The sequence below is a fragment of the Daphnia magna genome, linkage group LG7 (genome assembly GCF_020631705.1).
Source record: "Daphnia magna isolate NIES linkage group LG7, ASM2063170v1.1, whole genome shotgun sequence".
Classification (NCBI taxonomy): Eukaryota; Metazoa; Arthropoda; class Branchiopoda; order Diplostraca; family Daphniidae; genus Daphnia; species Daphnia magna.
In genome coordinates this window covers 1,707,125-1,731,138 of record NC_059188.1, presented here as the reverse complement: position 1 = coordinate 1,731,138, position 24,014 = coordinate 1,707,125, and the positions used below count along the sequence as shown (strand labels likewise).

General features: G+C 39.3%; 1 protein-coding gene across 1 annotated transcript; it reads left to right on the top strand.

The window, feature by feature from the left end:
• The first annotated feature begins 8,532 nt into the window (after positions 1–8,532).
• LOC116927723 (homeobox protein B-H1) lies at positions 8,533–18,713 on the top strand. The gene is made up of 3 exons (XM_045176555.1): positions 8,533–9,629; positions 13,859–14,162; positions 17,155–18,713. The coding sequence occupies exons 1-3, from the start codon at positions 8,813–8,815 to the stop codon at positions 17,678–17,680; spliced, it is 1,647 nt and encodes a 548-aa protein (XP_045032490.1). The 5' UTR covers positions 8,533–8,812; the 3' UTR covers positions 17,681–18,713.
• Positions 18,714–24,014: the final 5,301 nt, after the last annotated feature.

The window sequence follows — 24,014 nt, the reverse complement described above, 5'->3', positions numbered from 1 at the left end:
CAGAGGCCAAACATCATTACGTATGCATCAAAAGGAGAGTCTGCAAAAGGGGCAGACATGATTTCGTTTGATTGACTGACCAGACTGAACAGTCAATCCTGCACGGTACACATCAAGATCAGCAGGTGAAATATGAAAACCTAATACGGCAAGCCTTTATAGAAAGGAGGGGGAAATCGAAAAATCTGTCCATTTCGTTTTGCTTCCAATTTCGCCTTTCGTGTGTGTCCAACGGGCACACGATACATCAGCAACTGAAAAATTCAAGCCTCAATTCCAACGTCCCCCGTCTGGTCGGGTTCGGCCCCCTTTCGTTTAATTCTCTTTCTATTCATCCCCCATTTTTCAGTTGGACTTTCCATCCTGTTCGTGTTTCAAAGGAAAAATAGAGGGAGCGTATTACAGTAGTAGGTCGGTAACACAGCAGCTTATTATTAATTACGCCGCTATATATGCTGTGTGTGTACAGTCGCGTCGCTAGCGCACAAAGAAGGAACAAAAAAAAATAGATAACTATACACACAGCACAAAACAATTGTATATAAGCCATCACTACGTGGGGTATTTATCCCCCCCCCCACCCAAAAAAGGGTCCGCTTTATTAAAGATTTTTATTTTTTGACGTCTAGCGACGACACAGTCTAATTCTCTCTGCTTGATATCGTGTCCAATCTTTTTTTTTCCCATTTAAATCTAGAAAAGAATTCTTAAAAAAAAAAATATTATATGTATATAGCTCCACTTGAATTTACGAGGCTTAATTGGTCATTGAAAATGAAAGGCCTTTTTTTTTTCTTTCTTAATGCGTACAACACGGTAGCACAGACGCGCTGCTGCGCGTTCCTATTGAGAAAAGATCCAAGGGGGTCCGACAAGAGACAACAGCGGCGATTTAAAGAAGAACAAAGGACTGAAGAGACACACACAAAAAAACAGTAGCCAAAAAGGCAAACAAAAAAAAAAACAGATGGGGGGGTGTTAAAACGAGGGTTTCGATTACCTGCAGACGCGGTATCCTACATTTTCAAGTGGGAAAGTTATATAATTGAAGACAATCAAAAGACTTTTGCTTTATATATTAGACTATAATCGAAAATAATATAGGACGTTTTGTAATATAGACTATATGTATAAATTCAAATGGAATTGCTTCCCAAATATTTCAAGGCTTGAAATGATTGAAATTTTCTCATTTATATAATTATAAATGCGTTGGATGTACTTACGTTAGATGTGATATAAGGAAAAAGCCCATTAACGTGGGAAGGCAGTTGGAAAATAGAGCGAATGATATATAATCAAGAGAAACGATTGGATCTCGGCATATATATATATACTCGTGTGGTCGTTCGCTGTGCATCCATCTCATTTCAATCGTGAATATTCATGAACGAAGAAATAGATCCGAGCATTAGACAATCTCTCTCTCTCTCTTTTTATTTCGATTTGACTTCAGGGCATAGGATGTATATATATTAAAAAATGGAAGCCAAAAAACAACGAAACCAAAAATAAAAAAGATCTTCCATACCACTGCACACGACTTTTGAATGCATTTGATATGCAGCGACTCTGGTTGGGAAACTGAATGGGATGGGCCAATGGATCAATCAGTTGAGAAAACTGTCGGGTATAGAGCCTGAAAAGTTGTGTTTTTTCTTTTCTTTTCTTCTCATATAATATCCCTGGCTTCTATACTTTGCTGGCCGATGTACACTTGCGAGCAATCGAACCGAAACACACAAGGGACGAATCCCCCCCCCAAAAAAGAAAGGGCAAGCGGCGAATAGAAACAAGCCGAGAGAACTTTGAATTATACTTGTTCGTGAGATTCAATGAATGTCAGGTGCGCACACACAGTTGGAAGCTTTTCAACTAGTAATGAAATACAATCCCTGAATATGTAAAATAGCCTTGAGATGAGCAGATTCGATCTACCAAGAAACACAGTTTTTCTTTTTCCCTTTTTTTCAGCTTCGACGCGGCTTTGTATCGTTCCATTATTCACAGCGAAATGTTCCACAAACTTGCGGGAATCAAACTCCCCATTCGTGAATGTTTGAAACCCCCACCGGAATAAAAATTCACGCAAAAAAAAAAAAATAAAATAAAAAGGCTGCTGTATATATAGGAGAAGCAAACGCGATGTATCTAGTGACAGGTTCGTGTCACGATCGTCAAAGGAAATGTCTTGATCGAAAAGCATAATCCAATGACATGGGGACACGTATCGTGCTGTCCGTATATACGATATAGATTTAAAAAAAAAACAAAAAACAAAAAAGAGGTTTGTATAGCTCTAGCATTATTACGAAACGACATAATACAGCATTGCGTGATGGTCCTTGTCATTCGATTTGAAGCTTCTAACTCATCGGGACTCGCGGGAGGGGGAAGCAGTTGTGTGTATAGACAAACGAATAATAGAGCAATCTTTCCTTTTATTTTTTATTTTTTTGCCCTGTTGAATTTTTGATTGGAAAGAAACATGGCAATCGTGAACAACTGGCGAGTTTTTTTTTTTTTTCAAACTGTCCCCTTTTGTTTGTTATTGGAAAATGTTGATGGTCATAACCTTGATGGTCAAAAACGTTTTCTACGTTGTTTTGAGGCGAGTGGAAATGAACAAATGATGAACATTTCTTTTTGAATGATAAAAAATGTCTGGTCGGAATGACCAGCAGCCACCAGATGGCCAGTTTATCGACAATTTCTTTGATTTTGCTTCGATGGTTCCGATTGGACCGTCCAGTCAAAAGTTCGACGCGTTTTCGTTTGTCTTTTTCATCAGAAAACGGAATGTTCGTTTCTTTCTTTCTTTCTTTCTTTCTTTAGTCGTCCCATTTCTCATTTCGTGCGCCATCGTCGTCCTTTGTCTTTCTATTATATCCTTTTCCAACATTTGTTTATGTGCCCTCTATTTCTCCCGCCTTCGATTTGTCAATTCACTAGACACACACACACACACACACGCACTGCATTCGTTAATAGGAGAGTTCCTGAAAATGTCATCAAAGAAATCAAAAGAAGAAAAAAATGATGAATAATATATATACGCGGCCGATTGATATGCCGCGCACTCAAATCCTCTCCGACCGGTTTCGTTCGTTCGGAAAGAGAAGGAACATTAGCGTATAGCTATTAAATAGTCTATATAATAGCGTGACGTTCTTTCTCTCTATACAACTCTGAACAAAAACCCAACTAACAAAAAATGCACAGTTAATCAGGCGGCCGTGACTTTTGCGGATAGACGGAAGGAAAAACAAAAAATTGGAGGACGATTCGAAAATATAATTGAGCAAAATGTCGGCAAAACTCGTCCGGACTGTTATGTAGCCTTTACACGATGGCCAGTCCCATAAGCGGGTCTTGTGCGTGCGTATTTGTTCTATCACGGATTACATATCTTGTACAGATAAATCTCATCCGCTTTCTCATTGTCTTTAGTGATTGTTATTGGTGGAAGCGGACGTGAATAAAACTGTATACAAGCAAGAAACGGGAATGGGGAAAGAAACAAGAGACAGTTGAACGAGAATGAACGTAGCGGTTCATTCAATCCCGTATAATAGGGTTCGTTTCATTCAAGTGCCGATGCTGAGCGTCGTGTCAAACAAAAATGTGGAAGTGGCTTTCATTTCTCCTGCTTTGTTTTATTCAAAGTGTGTATTATAATGCGCGTGTAACATTCAAATGTTCCCACCACCGAATTTTTATTTTTTAATTGTGGTCCTCTTTGAATAAAATTATTTGTCTCCTTATTATTCTAAGTTGTTATTCATATCGGCTTTAATGCGTTCCTTGTATTGTCTTGTTTTTAACTAGAAACGGCCTCATTACACTCAATAATAAGGAGGCGGAGGAATCGTTATAAAACGTCCTTAGCACGCAATCAGATTTATTCACGTTAAAAACAATTGAAAAAAAAAATTAACGTAAATCCAAATGATGATAAAATCTTTAAAAAAAAATGGAAATCTTGTAACGAGAATCGAATCCTTTTTCATTTCTTTTTTTCGAAACAATAAAAATGTATAGATGTACAGTAGGAAGAAGCCAGATTTTTTGGGCCCGTTGTATATAGTATTGAGGAAGTCGTAGAAACGGAGGGAGGATTTAAAAAAATAAATAAATAAATACGGAGATATGTAATAACTGAACAATCCAAGAACAATGGCAAATTTTATGTACTCATATCTAATGGTGTAATACGCTTCAATGTATAATGGACTGCGGCGCGGATCCGAATTAAACTGTGACGAGAAGCGCGCACATTCACCACTGCACTTCTAGTTTTTTGGTTCGATGGACTAGTTGAAAAATAATAATAATAAAAAAAAGGGGGGGGGGAGGTGAGGGCAGCCACATTGAAAAAGAAATGAAAACTGGCCGTGTCATTACAGATTGAGCACGGTGATTATGAACGAATGCTCAGTGGCGCAATCATTAAGTTCTTTTTTATTTTTTGTCTCTCTCTTTCTCTCATTTTCTCCGCACAGCAACAACATATCGTACGTATATAAGAACATAACAAGGTGGTGGCATGATACGAGGGTTGGATGGACTATAAACAGCCGTAATGCAAAGCATGTTTCCGCGTTTATTTTATTATTTTTTCCCGCTCCGAGAAAATGATATTAATTAATTAAAATCCTTCCTTTTTTTTTTAAAGAAAAAAAAAGGGGTTAAAAATAATAATTAATTTAAAAAACACATTTTCAAACTGTTTTCTTATTGGCGCGCTTTTTTTTCACAAAAAAAAAGATGGTGCTGGGTTATAGTTCTCATATATATAGAAACGAAGCAGCTTTTAACCTTAATAATGTGGTAGATTAGGCAGTTCAATGGGCGAATTTGACCCAAAATAGACGTTCCTTTGGTTTTTTCTTGAGAGACCCCCACGTTGGAAATCAAGAGAGAAAACGACATCCCATATAACGAGTAGGAGGGGGGGAGGGGAAAAAATCAAATGTTTTAAAACTATACACACAAAAAAAAAAAAAAGAAAAAGAAAGAAGACCCCACTAAAAAAGAAGGTAAAAAAAAATATGATTAGCAAGAGGTCGTGTCTGGTGCGCTACCGTGAGAAAAAGCAAATGTTTCGGCTTGTTTTTCTTATAGATATGATGAGACACATAACAATAGGGACAACTATTTCTCCCCCCCCCCCTCCTCTTTGCCATTGGGAAAGAAAAAAAAAATAACTAAAAATAACGAACAAGTTAAAAAAACCGTCAAAGAGCATTGGGTCCCTCTGCTGTTTGGCGTCGCACCTTCTACTACCTATTTTTCTTTTAAACCTTAATTGGTTGGCAGTTAGTTAGTGTCGTTGATGGGAATAATTTCTCGATGGCACATCTATAGCATTGTTCCTTCTGTTATTATTCTTCTTCATTTTTCTAAAGCTCCCCTCTTAACTTTTCATTATTAAAAAATATGTTTTTTTTTTTTCTTTCTTTGCTTCTGCTCTTTTGCGCTCTTGTATATGTAATTGCCGGGTCGTGGGAGAGGTGCCACCAGCCGCAAAATAAAAAAAAAAACACAGTTTTTGAATGGCGCAGAAAAAGAGTGTCTCCTCTATACACAAAAGTTATAATCACAGATATATGCGCATCAGCATTTCTCGAAACAATATATATAACAACGGTATTGCTGGCGTGTGAGTCATCAGTTCTTTGTATATACTATATAAACGGGAACAACAAAAAGAAAAATACGCGGGGTATATCACAGAAAGAAAGAAAGAAAAAATAAAATAAAATAAAATAATAATAATAAATTAATGAAAAAAGATTTTCACTTCTTTGCGGCTCATTTGATCCGAACAGCCATCCACCTCATTACACACACGCGGTATTAAAAGAGAGAGAGAGAGAAGGGCTACCGCAGAATCTCAAACACACATAGCCGCGTGTTGTGCTGATGTGTGTGCTGTGTATTATATATCCCCTTGTGTTAGATCTTGCGTGTAATTACGTCGACAGCCACGGTCGGGGGCCATCCACGCATCAGCTGATTCTCAGAGAGTCTTTAAAGCGCAAAAAAAAAATGCACCCATAAGTCTAATCAATTAAATAGCTAGTTAAGGACGACGATGACGATCATCATTTATGAGTTATAGTATAATAATATAGTGTGTGTGTATACGTATATATAGACCACGTTTGGGTACAAGCGCAAACTGTTCTTTATATTCTTCGTCAAATAGTGTGTGTGTATAGCGGGAGCCAACCCTGTGATCCAATTATCTATTGCATGAGAGCAAGTCAATGTTTTTCTCACGTATATCTCATCGGGAAAAGAAAAGAAAAAAAAAACGGACGGCCGTTTTTCCCTTCGTCGCGAGGACGACACGCGGTGACAAATGGACGGTGATGAGGAGCCTCTGGTTCTCTATTTAATGTTTCCCTTTATATATATATACTGTATACATATATATATATGTATACTTTTGGGTATATAGACTATATTACACGAAGGGGGCCGTGCGAGAAGTGTTTGTGTGCACAGGTGTTGTTGATAGGAAGAGCCCAAAGACTTTCAATCATCGATTTTTCTCACCAGCAGGCGATTTTCTATAGCGGATGGGGTCCGCGTTATATTTGCCTCCGCTTGTTTTGTTCCAAGTTTCGAAGAAAAAACACAAAAAATTGTGTACATCTCTTCCGTTTTCTTGCGATCCGCAAGTCAAATCAATAAAAGCAATTAAACAGGAAGAATATGGCAAAACAAGGAGCCAAATAATCGAACAATTCAAATGCTTTTGTGGCTGACGCATCGATGGATGTGTCTATACTTTATAGGCCGCCGGGAGCTCAAAAGCGAGGCTTTAGAGAGAGAGAGCTGCTGGTCGTGTGAAAAACGTGACACGACAAAGTGGAAGCAGGTGTTAGATAAATAAACTGCTGCTAGCTGAATATAATAGCTCCCTAACCGAACAAAAAAAAAAAAAAATAAAATAAATGCGCTTTATTATAAATATATGAGGAGGCGATAATACAACAGTCACCACCACTTTCCCCCCTCTTTTCATAATTATGAAATGAACACATTTTTATTTCCCTTATTGATGTTCAGTACTTGTCGTATCTATCAAGGCGTAACTATTAGTTTTCCCTATTTTATTTTTTTTTTCACCGACTAAACTCTTACTTCCCCCCCTTTTTCTGTCGTCCTTAAAGTTCCCAGTTTTCCACTTGTCTACACGCACAAGCCGCCGTTTTCTATTACGCAGCATCAATACACAGGAACAACACACACACACACAGACAAAAAAAAAAGGGACCCCTTTTTTGTGTGTGTGTGTGTGTGTACCCCTACATCTAAAGCCAGGCGTCCATATTATTATAAATACATATATATTTTTTTCGAAGTAAATAGTAATGATTGCTTCCTGCTGTGGCACTCGAGCGGAAATAAACGGCTGCGCATAATTACGCAGCAATTTCCGAACGAGTAATCTCTTTTTCTGCTTGTGTGTGGGGGAGTTTTATATTTTATTTTATTTTTTTCCCCTTGTACGACTTACGTATAGACATCGGGGGAGTTTGAATCCCTTTTGGTGTGCATATTCCTAGTATTAATTCAACATTTAAAAGAAAAGAAAAGAAAAATGATTTCATTTCCAATTACTTCCGTGGAAAATCTAAATGGAGATATTGCGCAATCAAAAGTAAAAAGCCTATTTTTAAATCGTTTGTTTTTCAAGAGTGTTCGTCGCAATTTTTCTCGAGCATTGGCTCTTACATAACAACAAAAACATACGTTTTGTGCGGCCTTTCTACAGGCCAAATCGTGTACACTATACAACTAGAGACGTTATGCGGCCAACTGCGATTTGAACAACCGCTGGAAAAGAATCAAACGAGAACAAGGTCGAATTGATCTTTTTGGTATTTCACTCACCTTCACTCACCGTCTATTCGATATATCTGTGAAGAGTCGCAGTTCCGACGTTGGGCCTCAGAAATTTGATTGCCCAATCCCCGTGTGTGTAGTCTCGTACAAACAAAAAATTCTTAAATGTATTTGACGTCGAATGTTCGTATATTTTTTTACGCGTCTATCGTTTCTGTCCTAAATAGACTATACTGTTTAGAACGATTTAAAGGGTCGTGGTGGTGATAAGGCAATCATTTTAGTGTTGGCTGATGCTATAAGAATGGCTTTTCTTCTTTCTTTTTTTTTGCTTCTCCTCTATACTCGTAAACGCAGCCCTTTTTTCCAGAAGCGTGTCTATTCAAATGGCCGTGAAGGGGCTCCTGTTTGGCTCCTGATTGGTTCAAACGCAGACGATCGGTAGGCGGAGTCGTCCGGCTGCTTAAAACTCCGCCTTGTTCGGGATGTTCCGCTGCACGTCGGTCGTTCCGTCCCTATCCAAAAAAGAGCGGCAATAAGGTGGGCTGGCCAAACCAGACACTCGTTTGCCTTGCCCCCTTCTTTTCTTTTTTTTTCTATCCTTCCTGCCTCCTGGTGCATAGTGTGTGTAAAGTGGAGGGGCTTCTAGGCCGCACCATTCTCCGAGGGGGAGTCAGTTTGTCCGCCGCATTCAAAGCGATCAGACGTTTGTTAAGTTGTCCGCATTTCGTCATCATTCATCTGGAAATTGAACCCCCAGACCCCCCACCAAAAAAATAAAAAAATTATTCATTTTTTTTTTTTCTTTCTCGACTGCGCAAAGTGTCAAGTGTCTCGGTTTTATCTCGTTTCTAATTCAAAAGAAGAGTGTATTTTTATTATTATTATGTTTGGTTGTTGTTGAAATCTTCGTTTATATATTTTTGACGTGCAATCGGCGAAAATTCGGAATATGACAGTTGACATTGGACTCTCGCCAGCATCAGCATTGGACGTGAATCTGCTCAGCGTGACATTGAAGAAGAACGGCAAGAATAAGATGACGGTGACTCGTGAACATTCGACTGCCGACGACTACGCAGTCGATCAGAAACAACAGCAGAAACTACACAAACAATCGGAGGCAGCCGAGGAGCCTAAAGGCAACCCAGATCGTGCCGTTATGTCGTCGGCTACGTCACCCAATGTCACCGGCACGTCGGCCGTGTCCACGTCGGCAGGATCGACCCTGACGTCGGCCGCATCGCAGGCCACCAGCCGGCCAAAGTTTATGATTACAGACATTCTTCGTAATGACAGTGGTCCCGCAGCGAGTGTCGCTTACGCATCGATTCCTCAGCAACAACAACAACAACAACAACAACAACAACCTCAACAGCCGCAAGCGCCTCCCAGTATGCCGCCTCACCCGTTTTATCAGTTCAATTTGGCGGCAGCTGCGGCCGCTGCGGCCGCCTACGGATTCAATCCGGCCGGCATGATGCCGCCTCTTCATCAGTTCTTGGTGGGTCATCACCAACAGCATCCTCATCATCCGCATCACCCCCAGATGCCCGTCATGATGCCATCGGGCATGTTGGTGGCCCACTCGGCCGAGTCGTCCCCACGCGACTTGTCCTTCAAACGATCGGCGGCCGCCGCCAATTTCGGGGCCGATCGAACCGAAGACGACGAAGATGAATTCGTCGATCCCGACGGTTCGGATCACGACCGCGACAGCCCGATCGGCAAGGCCGATCTGATGCTCACCGACGACGAATCGGATATCTGTAAGTTTTCATTTGAAATATACCCCGTCATTTCCCGCTGAATTGATTACATCTTTATTCGAAAGAAACAAAAAAGTATGAACATTTCGATCGACTGATCGACTGTGACCAGCTTTATTAATGTTCAATCAAGCGTTATTATCGAAAAGCGGAAATCGGTACGACAGCATGTGTTATCATGTCGTATAATATATAGTCTGTATACATAGATAACTCTGTTTATGTTTTTAAAGAACTTTGTTTGATTCTTTCGGTGATGACATTTGATTCGTTTTCGAACGGCTTTAAAACCACAACGTTCCCATTAACTGGAATCGATTGCGGACTGCCTTTGCGTGACTATTAACTGATGTATATACAATACAGGCAGGCTGTATATACATCGTTGCTGTGTGTAAATGTTTGGTTGCCTCACCGATGCGATGAACCTTTGGTGATTGTTGGCGGTTTTGTTTGGGGCATTTACAACTTGATGTACAGAGACAGAGAGGGAGATGGGGCTCTTCGGAAATCGGTTCAAAAAAGAAAATGGTTAGACTCGAACCTCCAAAGTTCTGGCCGTCAGCACGTAACTGTCAATTACCCTTCAGGTAATTTCCAGAGTTGACACGGAAACCCCTTTCCGATGGATGCGTCGTCTAATTCGTTTTCACTTGTTTCGGTCATTGAAAAAGTAAAAATTCGTCCAACGATCGACGGATGTGGACTCTGGATCGATGACCTCAGTAATGGCCGAAATCGCGGTATAAACTTTGTGGTTTTCCAATTAGAGAACCTGGGCAATCCAATGAATAGTCAAACTGTTTTCTCTTGTTTCGACCTAAACTTATGTACATCGTCCCCGCTCGTGTGTCTGTGTGTGTTTGTGTTCTGTTGTGTCAAGTCAACCCAGACGCAACAAAAGGGGAAGTGGTTCGTGCAAGTTTGATCTATTCCCGATAAGAAAAGAGCACCACGGACCAGGGGCATATATTAGCGAGAGCAGCCAAACTATTATAGGAAAAGAAGAGCACACATGATATAGTATATATAGGCTATAGATGCACACACACACACACACAAACAAAACACGAACAAGAGTTTTCGATGGTGAACAATATAAAGCTCGGCGCAGCACGTGCCGGTCAACAGAACACTATGGACTTTTCAATCTGCATATTCGATCATCAAGCAAAGAGAGTTGGCCCTGTATAGTGGAAAATGTGATTTAAATCGCGTCCCCAGCAGTCCTATGTATCAAAGGTTGGGAAATTGTGGCCAAGTTTTCGCTTGATTTCCGTCGTGTGTGTCCGATACACAACTTTTGGACAGTTACTACACGTATACAAGTTTGAATAAAAGCGAAATAAATCAATGCTTATATTGTGCGACATAAAGACGGTGGCCTATATCTTCACGCACTTGCTGTATTGCTGTATGCAAAGGAGAGAGAGAAAGAGAGAGACAGTCTATAGAAAAAGATGCGAGGCCTTTGTTTGTTTAGGCATTTCAGTCGATTTAACACAAGTTTAACGTCGTCCTGATGTTTCATTCTCTTGCAGTGTGGGTCATTCCACGATGCGGTTGGTATATGCAGATTGTGAATGCGGCGTCTTCGCTTCGAAATGCCATTGATTTTGAAGTGATTATCGAAGATGTCATGTCCGTAATGTTGACTCTAATTAACGCCGTAGAATGAACACGTCATCTGCTGTAACACAACATGTAATATAGCCACCGTCAAAAACGGATGAGACAACTAACCCCGTTCTATTGCATGTTGGCTGTGTGGCCTTGGGTTCGGCAACCCACCACTTTCAGGTGTTCCATTTCAAATTGGAGTTAGTTTTTTTTTTCTTAAAACGGGCTATAGGTCAAAAGATTCTCGGCGGGTTGTCTGTACACAATAAGATTTTTTTTTTAGCTTTCTTGTCGAAAGAAATGTAAATGGTTAGAATGCTGCCAATATTTTTCTCTTTTATTTCTTTCTTTTTTTGTTGTTGTTATTTTTAAGTGTTTTTTTTCTTCTTCTCCATTTTTAACCCACCGCAGTGCTCGGCAATCGTTGACTAGTTGCTCCGCAGGGAACAATTAGACTCAGCAGCACACACACACACACACACACACCGCCACAATATTAAAAAAGAGAGTAGACCTTTTCTCACTATATTTCTTTGGTCAAATCAGGATGTAGAATTGCCCTTCTATATATACATACGTTTGGTGCACGTTGGGTTAAAAAGCCTATAAAGGTCAACCTTATTTGGCGTGTGCCATAGATTTCTCTATACGTACGATTACTGGAATATAGAAATTATTCCCCTCTCCCCCCCCCCCAAAAGAAAAAAATTCCATCCCCCAATCTCTAAAAAACGATTTAGACATCATTAGAACTTTTGGCCATCATTTTTCATGACAATTTTGTGTCACCAAACACAAAATTCAAGTTAATGAAATCATTTCTCTAATGGAGAAATGCATTTTCTTGTTTTTAAAATTACAAAAATGATCTACCAGGGTGTCCATCGAGGTTATTTGAAACGTGTAGTATATATATCTGGACTTGTAAATACATATTTGTATGAATTATGCATGCGCAAAAGAAACCTTAGATATATAAACAAGCGAAAGCCTTTGATACGTTTTTGGCTTGGATTTTTAAAAACAAATGCCTCATGCCAATGCGTGCAATGCCTAATTCTTTAAAGGGAGGAAGAGAGTCAGTTTGTTTCGTTTCCTGGAGGGCTTCTCAACGCGAAAAGCTATAATATCGGAATGAATGTACCCTATATATACTATTACACTCTTTCCCCGGTGTTTTATATATACATATATACGTACCTTTCAAAGTTGGAAGCTCTTTAGCACTTTTTTTTTTGTTTTATGTTTGGATTTTTGCGTGTGTTTTGAATTTCGCACGAACATCGCGTTTTGTTTTTATTTTTATTATTTTTTTTTTTATAAGAAAACTTGCATGTATAGAGTCTTTCGTTATATATACCTGTCATAAAGTTTGATCCATCCACCTGAAGAAATGCAATAAAAAAAAAGGGGAGGGGGGGGGGTAACCTTTTGCGCAGATGAGATTGTCAGGTGGCGAATGATGGCAATCTTAAAAAAAAAAATTCATCAATCAGAAATGTGTCGCGCTCAGTTGGAGGTATATAGCTCTCTCTACCTTTTTGTTTTTTTCTTTTGGGCTTTCCAAATGGTTTTTTTTTTCTTTCTGCGGATTGGATGTGGCGCACAGTTTAAAACGGAAGCATTTTAGCCTCGCGTATGTGCCAACTGTGGTTTTATTTTTTATTTTTTTGTCCGACGAGAGGGGTTGATTTCAATCATCTTGATGTTTTTTAAAAAATTATACCTGAGGTCTTCTTTCATACATTTTTTTTTAGACGTCACACTGAGCTCCGGAATCATTCCCGTGTTTTTTTGGGAAGGGAAAAGGGAATATCAAAGACACAAGAACATTTTTAATTTTAATTTTTTTTTTCATCATCTTTCCCCCCTTTGAAATAAATTTGTCATGGTCTGCTCTTATAATTCTCCACCTCTTTCTCTCTCTCTCTCTCTCCAGTCTGAGGCTATCTAAAATGTTGAGAAATATCGAATCAAGAATACGGTTTTTTTCCTTTTTCGAGCGTGTGCGCCATTTCCTGCCCCCCTCCCCCCTTCAAACGAACTTCAAGCGGTTGCTATATTTAACTCGACGAGACTAAATGCTTTTTTTTTTCTTTCTTTAAACCCTCTCTATAATGTACATGCCGTGCATGCAGACACTTTAAACGGCCGAGAAAAAGGATCGGCGAGATAGAACCTCTTTTTTTTGTTGTTCCGTTTCGGGTTGTGTTTTTTTCTTTTTTCGACTTAATGAATAGCTAGGCAACATCCCCCTTCTCCATAAGAGTATGCCATTTAATTGTTGTTAAATGCCCCCGAAGAAAATGAAAAGCCTCCCATTTTTTTTTCCTTTTCTGTTCAGCGGTGCGCACAGTGTCGGAATAAACGAGGGTATATAACTCCGTTAAAAAGTTGGGGTCCGGTTTATTTAATATGTCGGTAAAGGGGGGATAAATAATGACAGGAAACACAACAAACGAATCGGGGTCTAATCATTTAGTGGGTCTAACTGCGCAATGGTGGAAACAATTATCCGAATGAAAGTGAAGAAATGATTTCGTTTTAATTTGAAACAGAAAACAAAAAAGAAAATAAAAAATAATTGATTGTTGATTTATTTTGTCCAGCTAAAAACGACGATGAAGATGGCGACAAGAGCAACAACGGAGGCGGCGGAGGTGGTAGCGGCCACCGTCACAACCACAGCGGGAGCACGGCCAGCGAGAGCGGCGACGGCCCCGGCAATAAATCGTCGTCGGGAATGAGCAAAAAAGCGAGAAAAGCCCGGACGGCGTTCACCGATCATCAATTGCAGACGCTAGAGAAGAGTTTCGAACGCCAGAAATACCTCAGCGTTCAGGACCGGCTCGAACTGGCCGCTAAACTCGGACTGACCGACACCCAAGTGAAAACTTGGTACCAAAATCGCAGGTAAACAAATGCCATCAATCCCTTTCCCACTTTTTCATTTCAAAACGGGGGAATTATTATTATTTATTTATTTGTGTGTGTGGGTGTGTGTGTGTGAAATAGCCGAGACCTTAAAAAGAAAAAAAAAAACAGTAGACAAAATGGTGCGCATTCTTTTTCTTTATCCGCACGTTCGTCGGTCGCAAATCCCGGTCGTAAATTGCGATTAAATGGTCGGTATAAGCCACGTGATTATACCCGTGTGTGTGTGTGTATATACATCAAAATACGGATGTAGTTTAAACTGTTGATGCAATAGACATGTTCAATCTGCTCTATATAAATCCAATCGTTTGCTAGGCATTTTTACACATCGTTTTCCTCGGCCGTGTTTCTGCCCGCATTGCGCAATGTGTTTTCAAAAATGAGACAGCGGTTTTTCCCGAAATATTTACAATCGTTTATGGGTTTTTTTTTGTTTTGTTTTTCCTCCATTCTCTTTCGCTATATACTAAAATTACAAAGAACACACTTAACCATTTATTATACGAGGCTCTATCAAATTAAAAAAAAGGGAAACTTACACAGCAGCACACGGATGTGATGATATCGACTGTTTTCTTTCGGTGCGGTATGGAAAAAAACAGATAAGAAAAAAGAAAATAAATGTATTATACCGGTGATTTAAACGTTTCCCACCTTATCGTTCGAAAGCGAGGGAAAACTCAACAAAAAAATCGATTTGAAAATTTGTTTAGATTTTTGGGTTTTTTTTTTTCTCTTTCAGAAGGCGATAATCTTTTTTTAATCGTCGCTTTATGGAAATTGTAAATATTCAATATTTATAAGCTCTCTCTCTGACTCCTCCTCCTCTTTTTCGTATATATACGTGTTAGAAAGAGAGAGAGAAATGAAAAAAAACAACACACAATTAATAACTAACACAAGAAAGCGAAAAATCGAATCTCTTGGTCTTGTGATTTTTATTTGTTTGTTGTTTTTTTTTTATATTGGGGGGTTCCTCTTTCTCTCTTTAAAAAAAAAAACAGTTTATATTTGATTTCCCATTGGTATAACACCGTACTTCCCCCACTCTTCCTCGTTCTAACATTATTTATATACAATTTCTTATTTGATGCTGATGGACGGCTTTCGGCTTCTGGCAGCATCCATCATGGCTGCCGAGTAGCTTCTTAACCGTGTGCTGCTGCTGCTGCTGTGTGTATCATCACAATTCTTTCTACCTCGTTTCCATTCTTTTCGAATATCCGAATGTATCCATCTTTTCGGATTTATATATATTTACAACAAGACCTCATTACCAATGCAAATGGCCACATCCATCTCTCGTTTCCCTTTGCTCTTTTGTTTCAGCTTTTCGAACCATCGCATCCAAAAGGGACTCTATATATCTATATAATTGCGATAGATTTGATGTTTCCATACGTTAACTATATAGCCGATTGTATATATGGCTGCCGTCGTGCCAGCAGCTAAGGGTTTTTGGTATGGCAGCTTTCCATGGGCTGACACACGCCATCAACATTCAACGTTTTCTTCCTAATTCAAGTGGTTATATAATCTCAGCTGTGTGTGTGTGTTGAGGTTTCTCTTCTTTGGTTAGTGTCTGTGTGTGTGTGTGTGTACAAGAGTCGAAAGAGATTCGTTTTTAATTGAATGATCCCAAGTCGTTCATCACACAATCGTCAGAGATGGAAAACAAAAAGTCGGATACGAAAAGACCAGGTGCCTCAATCGAGAAATGCATATTCGATTAGATTCGAATTCACTTCTGTTTAGCATCAGCCGATTAAAAAGCTCAAGCCGCCCGAATGCCATGTATAGAATTAAATGAAATTTAAGGCGGGGTATCTTACGGTATACATAGAATATGGCGGCCGAGTGAGAGAAGCTCCCGTTCAGGAAGTCAAACAGCCGTGTAAATGTAATTCGTACAAGTCCCCCCTTCCCTTCCCTTACCCCCCAAAGAATAGCGTACAACGAAAAGCTTGACCGGCCAAGTGTTGAGTCCGTTGCTATACATCTATACTGGACGCACTCGTAATTTGAGGAAGAATATAAATATATAAGAAAAAAGGTCTTGATATTTATTCGCTTGGAAAAACAGCCGGAACAGCCGGACCGAAAGGGGGGGAAGGCAGCAGTTAGTCACTATGTGCACACCTGTCCTTGATCATATATGTAGTTTAAGAGTTATATCTCAAATCGTTCTTTTTCTTCATTCTCGGAAAAGAAAAAGGAAAGCGAAGGATGAAAACAAGTTGTTTCGCATCCCCTTTTACGTCCGCTTTCTTCTTCTTCTTCTTCTTGTTTTTTTTATTGATCAGTATTATATATACAAGTGCGTTCAATTGCCGCCAGCTATCTGACGCAAGGACGCACGCACAGTTCCACTAGCCACTTGCGAAATCTTCCCCTTCCACCAAAAAAAAAATAAAATGAAAAAATTACAACCAGAAAATGGAAAGGCTCTCCCCTTTTTCGGCGGAAGCGGCGTCACGTTCGAGCGTGAATCGTTTAAAGCTTCGTTTTGGTGTGTTTGTGTGTGTCTAACTTTCTTGTGAGCAAAGCGGAACGCGCATGCGCATCTGCAGTCATTTAACAACGCAAAACAAAACCAACATTTATATATGAAATAAGACGATTGAGCGGATGGTGGCTTGGCTCTTTTGGCGATGGATGTGCGGATGAAATTTAGGAATAACATTCCAGGGAATTGAAGGTTGTGTGTGTGTGTGTGTGTGTACACATTTCAAGTTGAAGAGACATATCCATCAATTTGTGACATGCAAATGAGATTTGTCTGTTGCCTTCCTGAATGTCGTCATTTCCATGAAGAAATTGAGCAAACAAATTTTTAAGATGCTGGTAGTTTGACTGGTGGCTTTATACAGCCAATGTCTTCACATTCAATTGATTCTTGCAAATTATTCAACAAAAAAAAAAACTCAAAGAAAAAACTAATGTCTCTCGTTTATTCAATGTGAAACAGAACCAAATGGAAACGACAAACGGCCGTCGGCTTGGAACTATTATCCGAGGCGGGCAACTACGCCAGTTTGCAGAGGATGTACGGCGGAGGAAACGGCTATGGTTGGCCTTACGGTCCCATGTCGCAAGGACCGCCTCCAGGACCGCCCAACTCAGCGGCAGCCGCCGCTGCAGCCGCCGCCTCGATGGACCTTTACTACCGTCAAGCGGCCGCTGCAGCCGCACTTCAAAAGCCGCTTTCCTATCGGCTCTATCCCGGCCAGCAACAGCAACAGGGAAGCGGAGGAGGACCTATGCATTCTGGACATCACGTCGGTGTCCCAGCCGGTTCATCTGGCAGTCCCATCTCGACCTCGTCGCCATTACCCAGCCATCACCCTTACCCAGCCGGATTGAGTCCTCTCCTGAATTCCGCCACGTCCGCATCGGCAGGGCTTAGCTCTTTAGCCGCCGCATCGGCAGCCATCACGTCTCAGCTCTATCCGGGCAACAACAACGGCATTAATAACAGAGCCGAGTCGTCGTAAATAAATTGTTGTGTTTGATTATTCAAGAGGGGGAGCGCACTACCAACGGGCTACAAGATTGAATGCCCGTTCCGTCCGTTTCCGCGCTGTGTTTTTCTTTTTTTTTTTTTTTTTTCTTTTGTTATTTCAAAATTAAGAAATGCCCATAATTGATTGTATCGTTTCTTCTGTTTTTTTCAAATGTTTTTCTGCAAATGAATTGCTCGAATTTTTCGTTTTCATGTTTCAACCCTTTTTGTCTCGTTATGTGTGTGTGCAAGGGGGTTGCATCATTTTAAATCCCCCCCCCCTCTTTTTAATTTTTTTTTGCATATATTCGTTCGACATTGTTTCTCATCCCTGTTTGCATATGGCGAAATTCAGAAAAAAAAACAAAAAACAAAAAATGTACCGAGAAAAGAAAAGAGACCCCTCCCCCAGCTTATTGATGACTAATATAGATGACAAGAAATATTTAAAAAGAAAATGCACGATCATGATCTCAAGTGTGCCTGCAATTGAATCCTCCTCATCCCCAAATCCTCGTTTGCTTGTTTGGTCTGCGCGTTTCGTCGAGCATTTTCTGAACGCTCCATGCGCACGACGATGAATCCAATATGTCGGCTGATGCGTCCGACATCACCCGAAATTCGAAAATTATGCAGCAAAACGAGATGATCAAACGGATCATAACGAAACATAGAAAACATTCCCCTCCACCCGCTCTTGCTATTTACTACGTGATTGTGATATAAAATATACACATGAAAACAAAAAGGAAACGCAACTTCATTTCCATCGTTTGTGTCACTGACGTCTTTGATTCTATCGGCCAATTTCACGTTACCTCCTTTTGTTTTTCAATGTCCCCCCCCTCCCCCGCTTTGATTCTGCTGCTGTGTTATATATACCTTTGCTGTGTATAGCCAATTCAATATGGTCAAACACAAATTGTACATATATATACAAGTTGATTTTGAAAGAGGCCCGAATCAGAGAACAGCAGCGACAGATTTTGAAAAAATAAAATAAAAAATACAAATCATTCAAAGAATGTCACCACATTAAGATTTAAAATTCTTTACGTTGACAACAGACCGAACCCCCGGAACCGGCCCCAACACGAATAAAGTATATATACACGCGTATATATAAGCTCTCATTTGAAATGAAAATGACGATTGTCGGATGATTATAAAATGCGACACAAAGAGACTCTTTGAGCATATACGCAACAGTTGGCGTCATCTTTGCTAATGGGCAGGGACTTTTTTCTTTTTCTTTTCCCTTTTTGAAATCATTCAATTTAAAGCGGCTCCATTTTGTATGGACCTCATCTTTGCTTTTTTTGGCTTCACCCCTCTTTTTAATCTATTTAGTACATTTCGTTTGTCCGCAAGAATTGAATTTAAAAAAGAAAAACGGTTCCATTTTACTTGCGTTAAATGCGATCGAGTTCACGAGATAATCGGAGATGTTTTAATGACGACATTCGTCCACGACGAACGTGCACATGAAATATCTGAAATGAAACAACGTGATGAGCATCGAAGACGATGAGCGGCTAAATATACCGCGTGACTTAATTTTCTATTTTCTTTTTTTTTTTGTACTGGACATCCGCGTCTGCCACTTTTTTTTTTTAAGTTTATAGTTGCCACTGTTGTACATAAAAGAGAGAGACGACAACCGCCACTTTGTCAGCTTTAAAGAAAGAAAACTATTATCATCATCGTCATCAAACTTTTGCGTTGGCTTTTCAATTTCCTTTTGTCCCCCTTTTTAAAAAAAATCAACTCTAAAAAGACGTCCATCTTGCCGTGAATAAGAAATTCTAATTTCCGAAACGCGCTGCTGTTTTTTGTTGTTGTTGTGATGAAGTAAAACTGAGTAAATCGTATTTCTATTTATTGGCCTTCAATCGACGATAGACACGGGTGGCAGAAAGATCATTTTAAATCCCTGCACATCTTTATGAAAAGCTTTTATATATATAAAAATTCAGCTGCTGGCCATTTTGAAAGAGAATTATGTGCAAGATAAAAAATTAAAAAGAGTCGACCATTTTTGCTCTCCATAAAACAAAAACAAAATTACATCTACACACCCCCAACTGGGAACGAGATGCCATCATCATCATCGTTCTTATTTTTATTCAAATTTTTTTTTGGTTGTTGTTGTTGTGTTCTTTTCTGCTTGCTGAAAATAGAAAGAACCTATCTGAGAAAACGTTCCCCCCCCCACACACACACACACACACACACACAATAGATATGATGAAGTGTAATGGATCCAACAGGTAGTCGAATCAGACAGGAATAGCTGCCCTTCTATCTCCTTATTGTTGTTATGTGAGTGAAGGATACATATATAAAAGGAGATGAAAGAAGAGGGGCCTCTTTTGTTTTCTCTTTTCCTCCTTTCATATAGACCCAACCAGCTACCGCATCAGGAGCTGATGGCCCTTCCACTGTGCGCATCCTGATAGCCTCTTTTGCTTTTATTTTTTATTTTTTTTGCTATCAAAATGAATCATTTTTTTTTTCTTTTCTTTTCTTTGGGGGGGTTGTTTAAAAGGAGGCAGACAGGAGCCATCCACAGTAGCCCCTATATATATCGGAACGTCCCAAAAAAGGGAAAAATCAAAAGAGGAGGAAAAGAAAAAGGAGAAGCTGTGTGATTTGCATAGTTGCACGCGAGATGATGGATCAGTTTTATTCTTCTAGCTTCCACCTTGTCCGTGCTGCTTTGTGACTGTAGATATAACACGCGCAAGCCGCCCAGACGACACCTGAGGGGTGGCGATGATGACGAGCTAAAGGCCAAATTTTATGTTGAAAAAAGAAAAATATTCGATAACAAAATGGTCGGCAGCTGTTGACGGCCGTTGGTCATCACGTTTTACAATCAACAGGACACACGTACATACACAGCACAAAGCCAAGTATTATTACTATTATTATTATTTTTAAAATAGAACGTTTAATTTCTTATCACGTAGATCAACGAACAACTTCATGACTCAATGTCACCTGACTTTTTTAAAAAATCAAAATAAAATTCATTTCGGGGAATGAGGTGAAAAATACATAATTAAACTGAAAATGATGGGCGGGGAGGAGAGCTGGCCTATATGGCCTGTGTGTAGTGCCGACACACACACACACACAAAAATGATGGAGGGAAAGTTGTGTTGCTCGTTGTGATGAGATGACAGCGGGAGGTATAAAAACCGGTGGCTTTAAAAAAAAAAAAAACAACAACGCGATGTGCCTTTTTTTGATTGCGATGTTCCTATTTCTTTTCGTCTTCTTAGTTAAGAGATTGACTATGTTTTGTTTTGTTTTTTTTTTTTTGAAGGGAAGGAATGAAACAAGTCTTTTTTTTTAAATATAATAAACCGCCTTTCAACCTACAAACAAAAAATGTGTGTGCATATATAAACACCCAATTCAAGCCCTCCCCCAAAAAAAAGCGGCAGTTTGACCTCTGCCTCTGAATCGGCGTTTGAACCCCGCGGGAAACAAAAAAACAATCGAAATTATATTTTAAAAAAACGCTAAAAAGATATTATTCTAATTACAGGTTGGCTAATGGACCCTATATATCTCGGGCTCTCAGAAAAATGAAAAGCGGATATGTTTAACTTATTGTATATGTAGTCTATATTGCCTCACCTTATTATGCTTTACACCCTTTATTGGCCGCAGGGGAAGACAAAAGGAAGATAAGATGTGTGCGTATATTATGTAATAGAGAGTGAACCCATATGAGAAAGAAGACACATCGAATAATTGCAAGTTCTTGTAAATTTAGCGCTTTGCGTCGCTTAACGCAATGAATGGCATAGTCTTCATCATTTCTTTTTCAAATCAGCTGTGTCTTGTGTTGATATTGATAAAATGGCCTTTTGTTCGATCATGTTGTGCTAAATGCACATCAGCTAAATCAACGTCTTATTTTGTGTTTTGTTTTTTGTTTTAAAACTCGAAATTGTTGGATGACCTTTTGCCTAGTTGCCTGAGGCAATTCCGATAAGGGTCTTTTAGCTTGTTATTATATAAAGGCATATAAGAAACGGAAAAGCCCCCTTACTTTTTTCGGGGCTCTATATAGACCTACATAAATCTCTCAAGAGCTAAACGTTTTGTATATACGGGATGTTGTTATCTAGTCTGAAGACGATTCATTACAAACGAGGGAGAAAAAAAAAAAAGAAGTTAATTGTCTTGAAAACTCTTGTTTTCTTCTCTCGTTCTCAATGCACAGGTTTTTCTTTTATAACTTCACGAATGAAATCGAGTTCATTTAGGGGGGGGGGGGCGTCGGGTTCAAACGCCAGATGACTACCAAAATAGACAATCGAATCCTGAAAATATACTCGTCCACCCTCCCAATTTTTACGGTTGGAGGAGGTGGGGGGGTTGCTCTTGTGAAACGCAATCAAGCAGCAGGTGCGATATCTCGTTATGTGCAGTATATACGCATCGACATCCGGTCAAAGAAAAAAAAAACCAAACAAATTAATACAATGAATTTGAAAAAGAAAATAGACTTGTACGTTTGGCCCCTTTAAGTATATCCCCCATCTCTTTCCTTGTGTTTTGTATCGTATATAGAACGAAAGAACTAATATAGACGAAGGTCTGCAGCAGGCAATATATAATATACCGGATCGGTTCGGTATCTTAAAGGCCTTTGGGTTCGTTCATCAACGAAAACAGTCAGACATACACACACAAATGAAACGAACCCCTCGTCCTGTTATGTGTGTGTGTGTGTCTATATTATATCGCTGCGTATAATATAATTGGCAGAAGCTCCCTTTTTGAAGTCTGGTGGTTTTAAGGCCAATTAAAAACATGATCCATCAGTTTAAAAAAAAAAAGAATCTTTACTAAAGTCTTATTATATAGTTTATATACACACATATAAAGCTGCGGCATGAAATGCACATTTATAAAAAAATCTTTTGTGTTTTATGTACGTTTAGAAACGGGTAAGAATTCAGACGCGTCAATGACAACAAAGAAACGGCGGCTCGAAACGTATCGACGAGGACAACAGAAGGAAAATGAAAAAAATTTAAATGTATATGTACTTCAAAAGCCCTTTTTAAAAAAAATGTATAAATACATAACATATACGCCGACAAAAAGGCTTAGCCGACAAGCGGTAGCATCACGCTGCGACAGCGATTACGTGAAACTAAACGGAGTATATATATAAGAAAGGAGACAATTATATAGCGGCAATGAGGTATAGATATACGAAATATATATAAAGAGCCAAAAAGACAATCTTATTATATGTACAAAATGGTGGATAGCTATTCGTTTTCTTTCTTTCTTGCTTTTTACAGTCATTTTCATTTATCACACATTATTATACTAAAGTGAAGTGCTGCTGGCCGCAATTGAAAAACGGCCGTGGCGCGGGCATCAATTCGTGCACGAGAAAGCTAATCTTTCTCGTTTCATGTTAGGCAGTCGATTGTGCCCCTTTTGTTTCTTTTTTTTTTTTTTTTTAATCATCTTGGATATTTAAATTTAAAAAAAAGAAGAAGAAGAAGAGAGGAAGAAAAGAAGAGGAAAATGGTTCTATGAATGTTTGAATGGAATCACGCTGAGAGATTCACGACCGGTAGGCTGCTACTAGGACTCCCTACTGATCTTATATCTATACATGTATGATGTATATAAAAGCATCATCTGAAAAATACGCATTTTTCGTTAAATAAAGAGCGAACAGTGGCCAACAAAAGAAAGAGAAACAAAAACAAATATATTGATATAAAATGGTGTATCTCATTCAGAAACGTCTTTTCCCTCACGCTGGATTTCATTGTAGTCTACAGCATTCGTGCAAAAAATAAAAGCCGAGGGACGCTATATATATGATGCAGTTAAAAATAACGTGATTGCCAATATACAGAAATCTCGCAACACGGGCAAAATAAAAAAAAAAAAATTAAACATTTCCATCGAGTTCCGTCGTGTTATTAATCGTTTGCCATTTACTTGCAATTGAAAACGACGCCAGTTCGATGAGCGCGTGCCGTGAAGAAATTCGGGAATAAAGACTTCTTTCTTCGTTTATTGCGTTAGCGATCCGCAATTACCTGATTGCAGCGCATACGTTATTGATTGGCAATGCTGTAGCTATACAACAGTCTTTCTTTTTCTCAATGCATTATATGGGGCGTTTCCGACTTTCCGGCTCGTGCCATAGAAAACAATTGACGTCTAAATATACACACAGAGACACAGACACGCTAATCGAACGTTGAGCAATCCGATGGAAATGAGTCGAAAGTGAATCAGCAGACGCTATTAATAAGACACAATATACACAC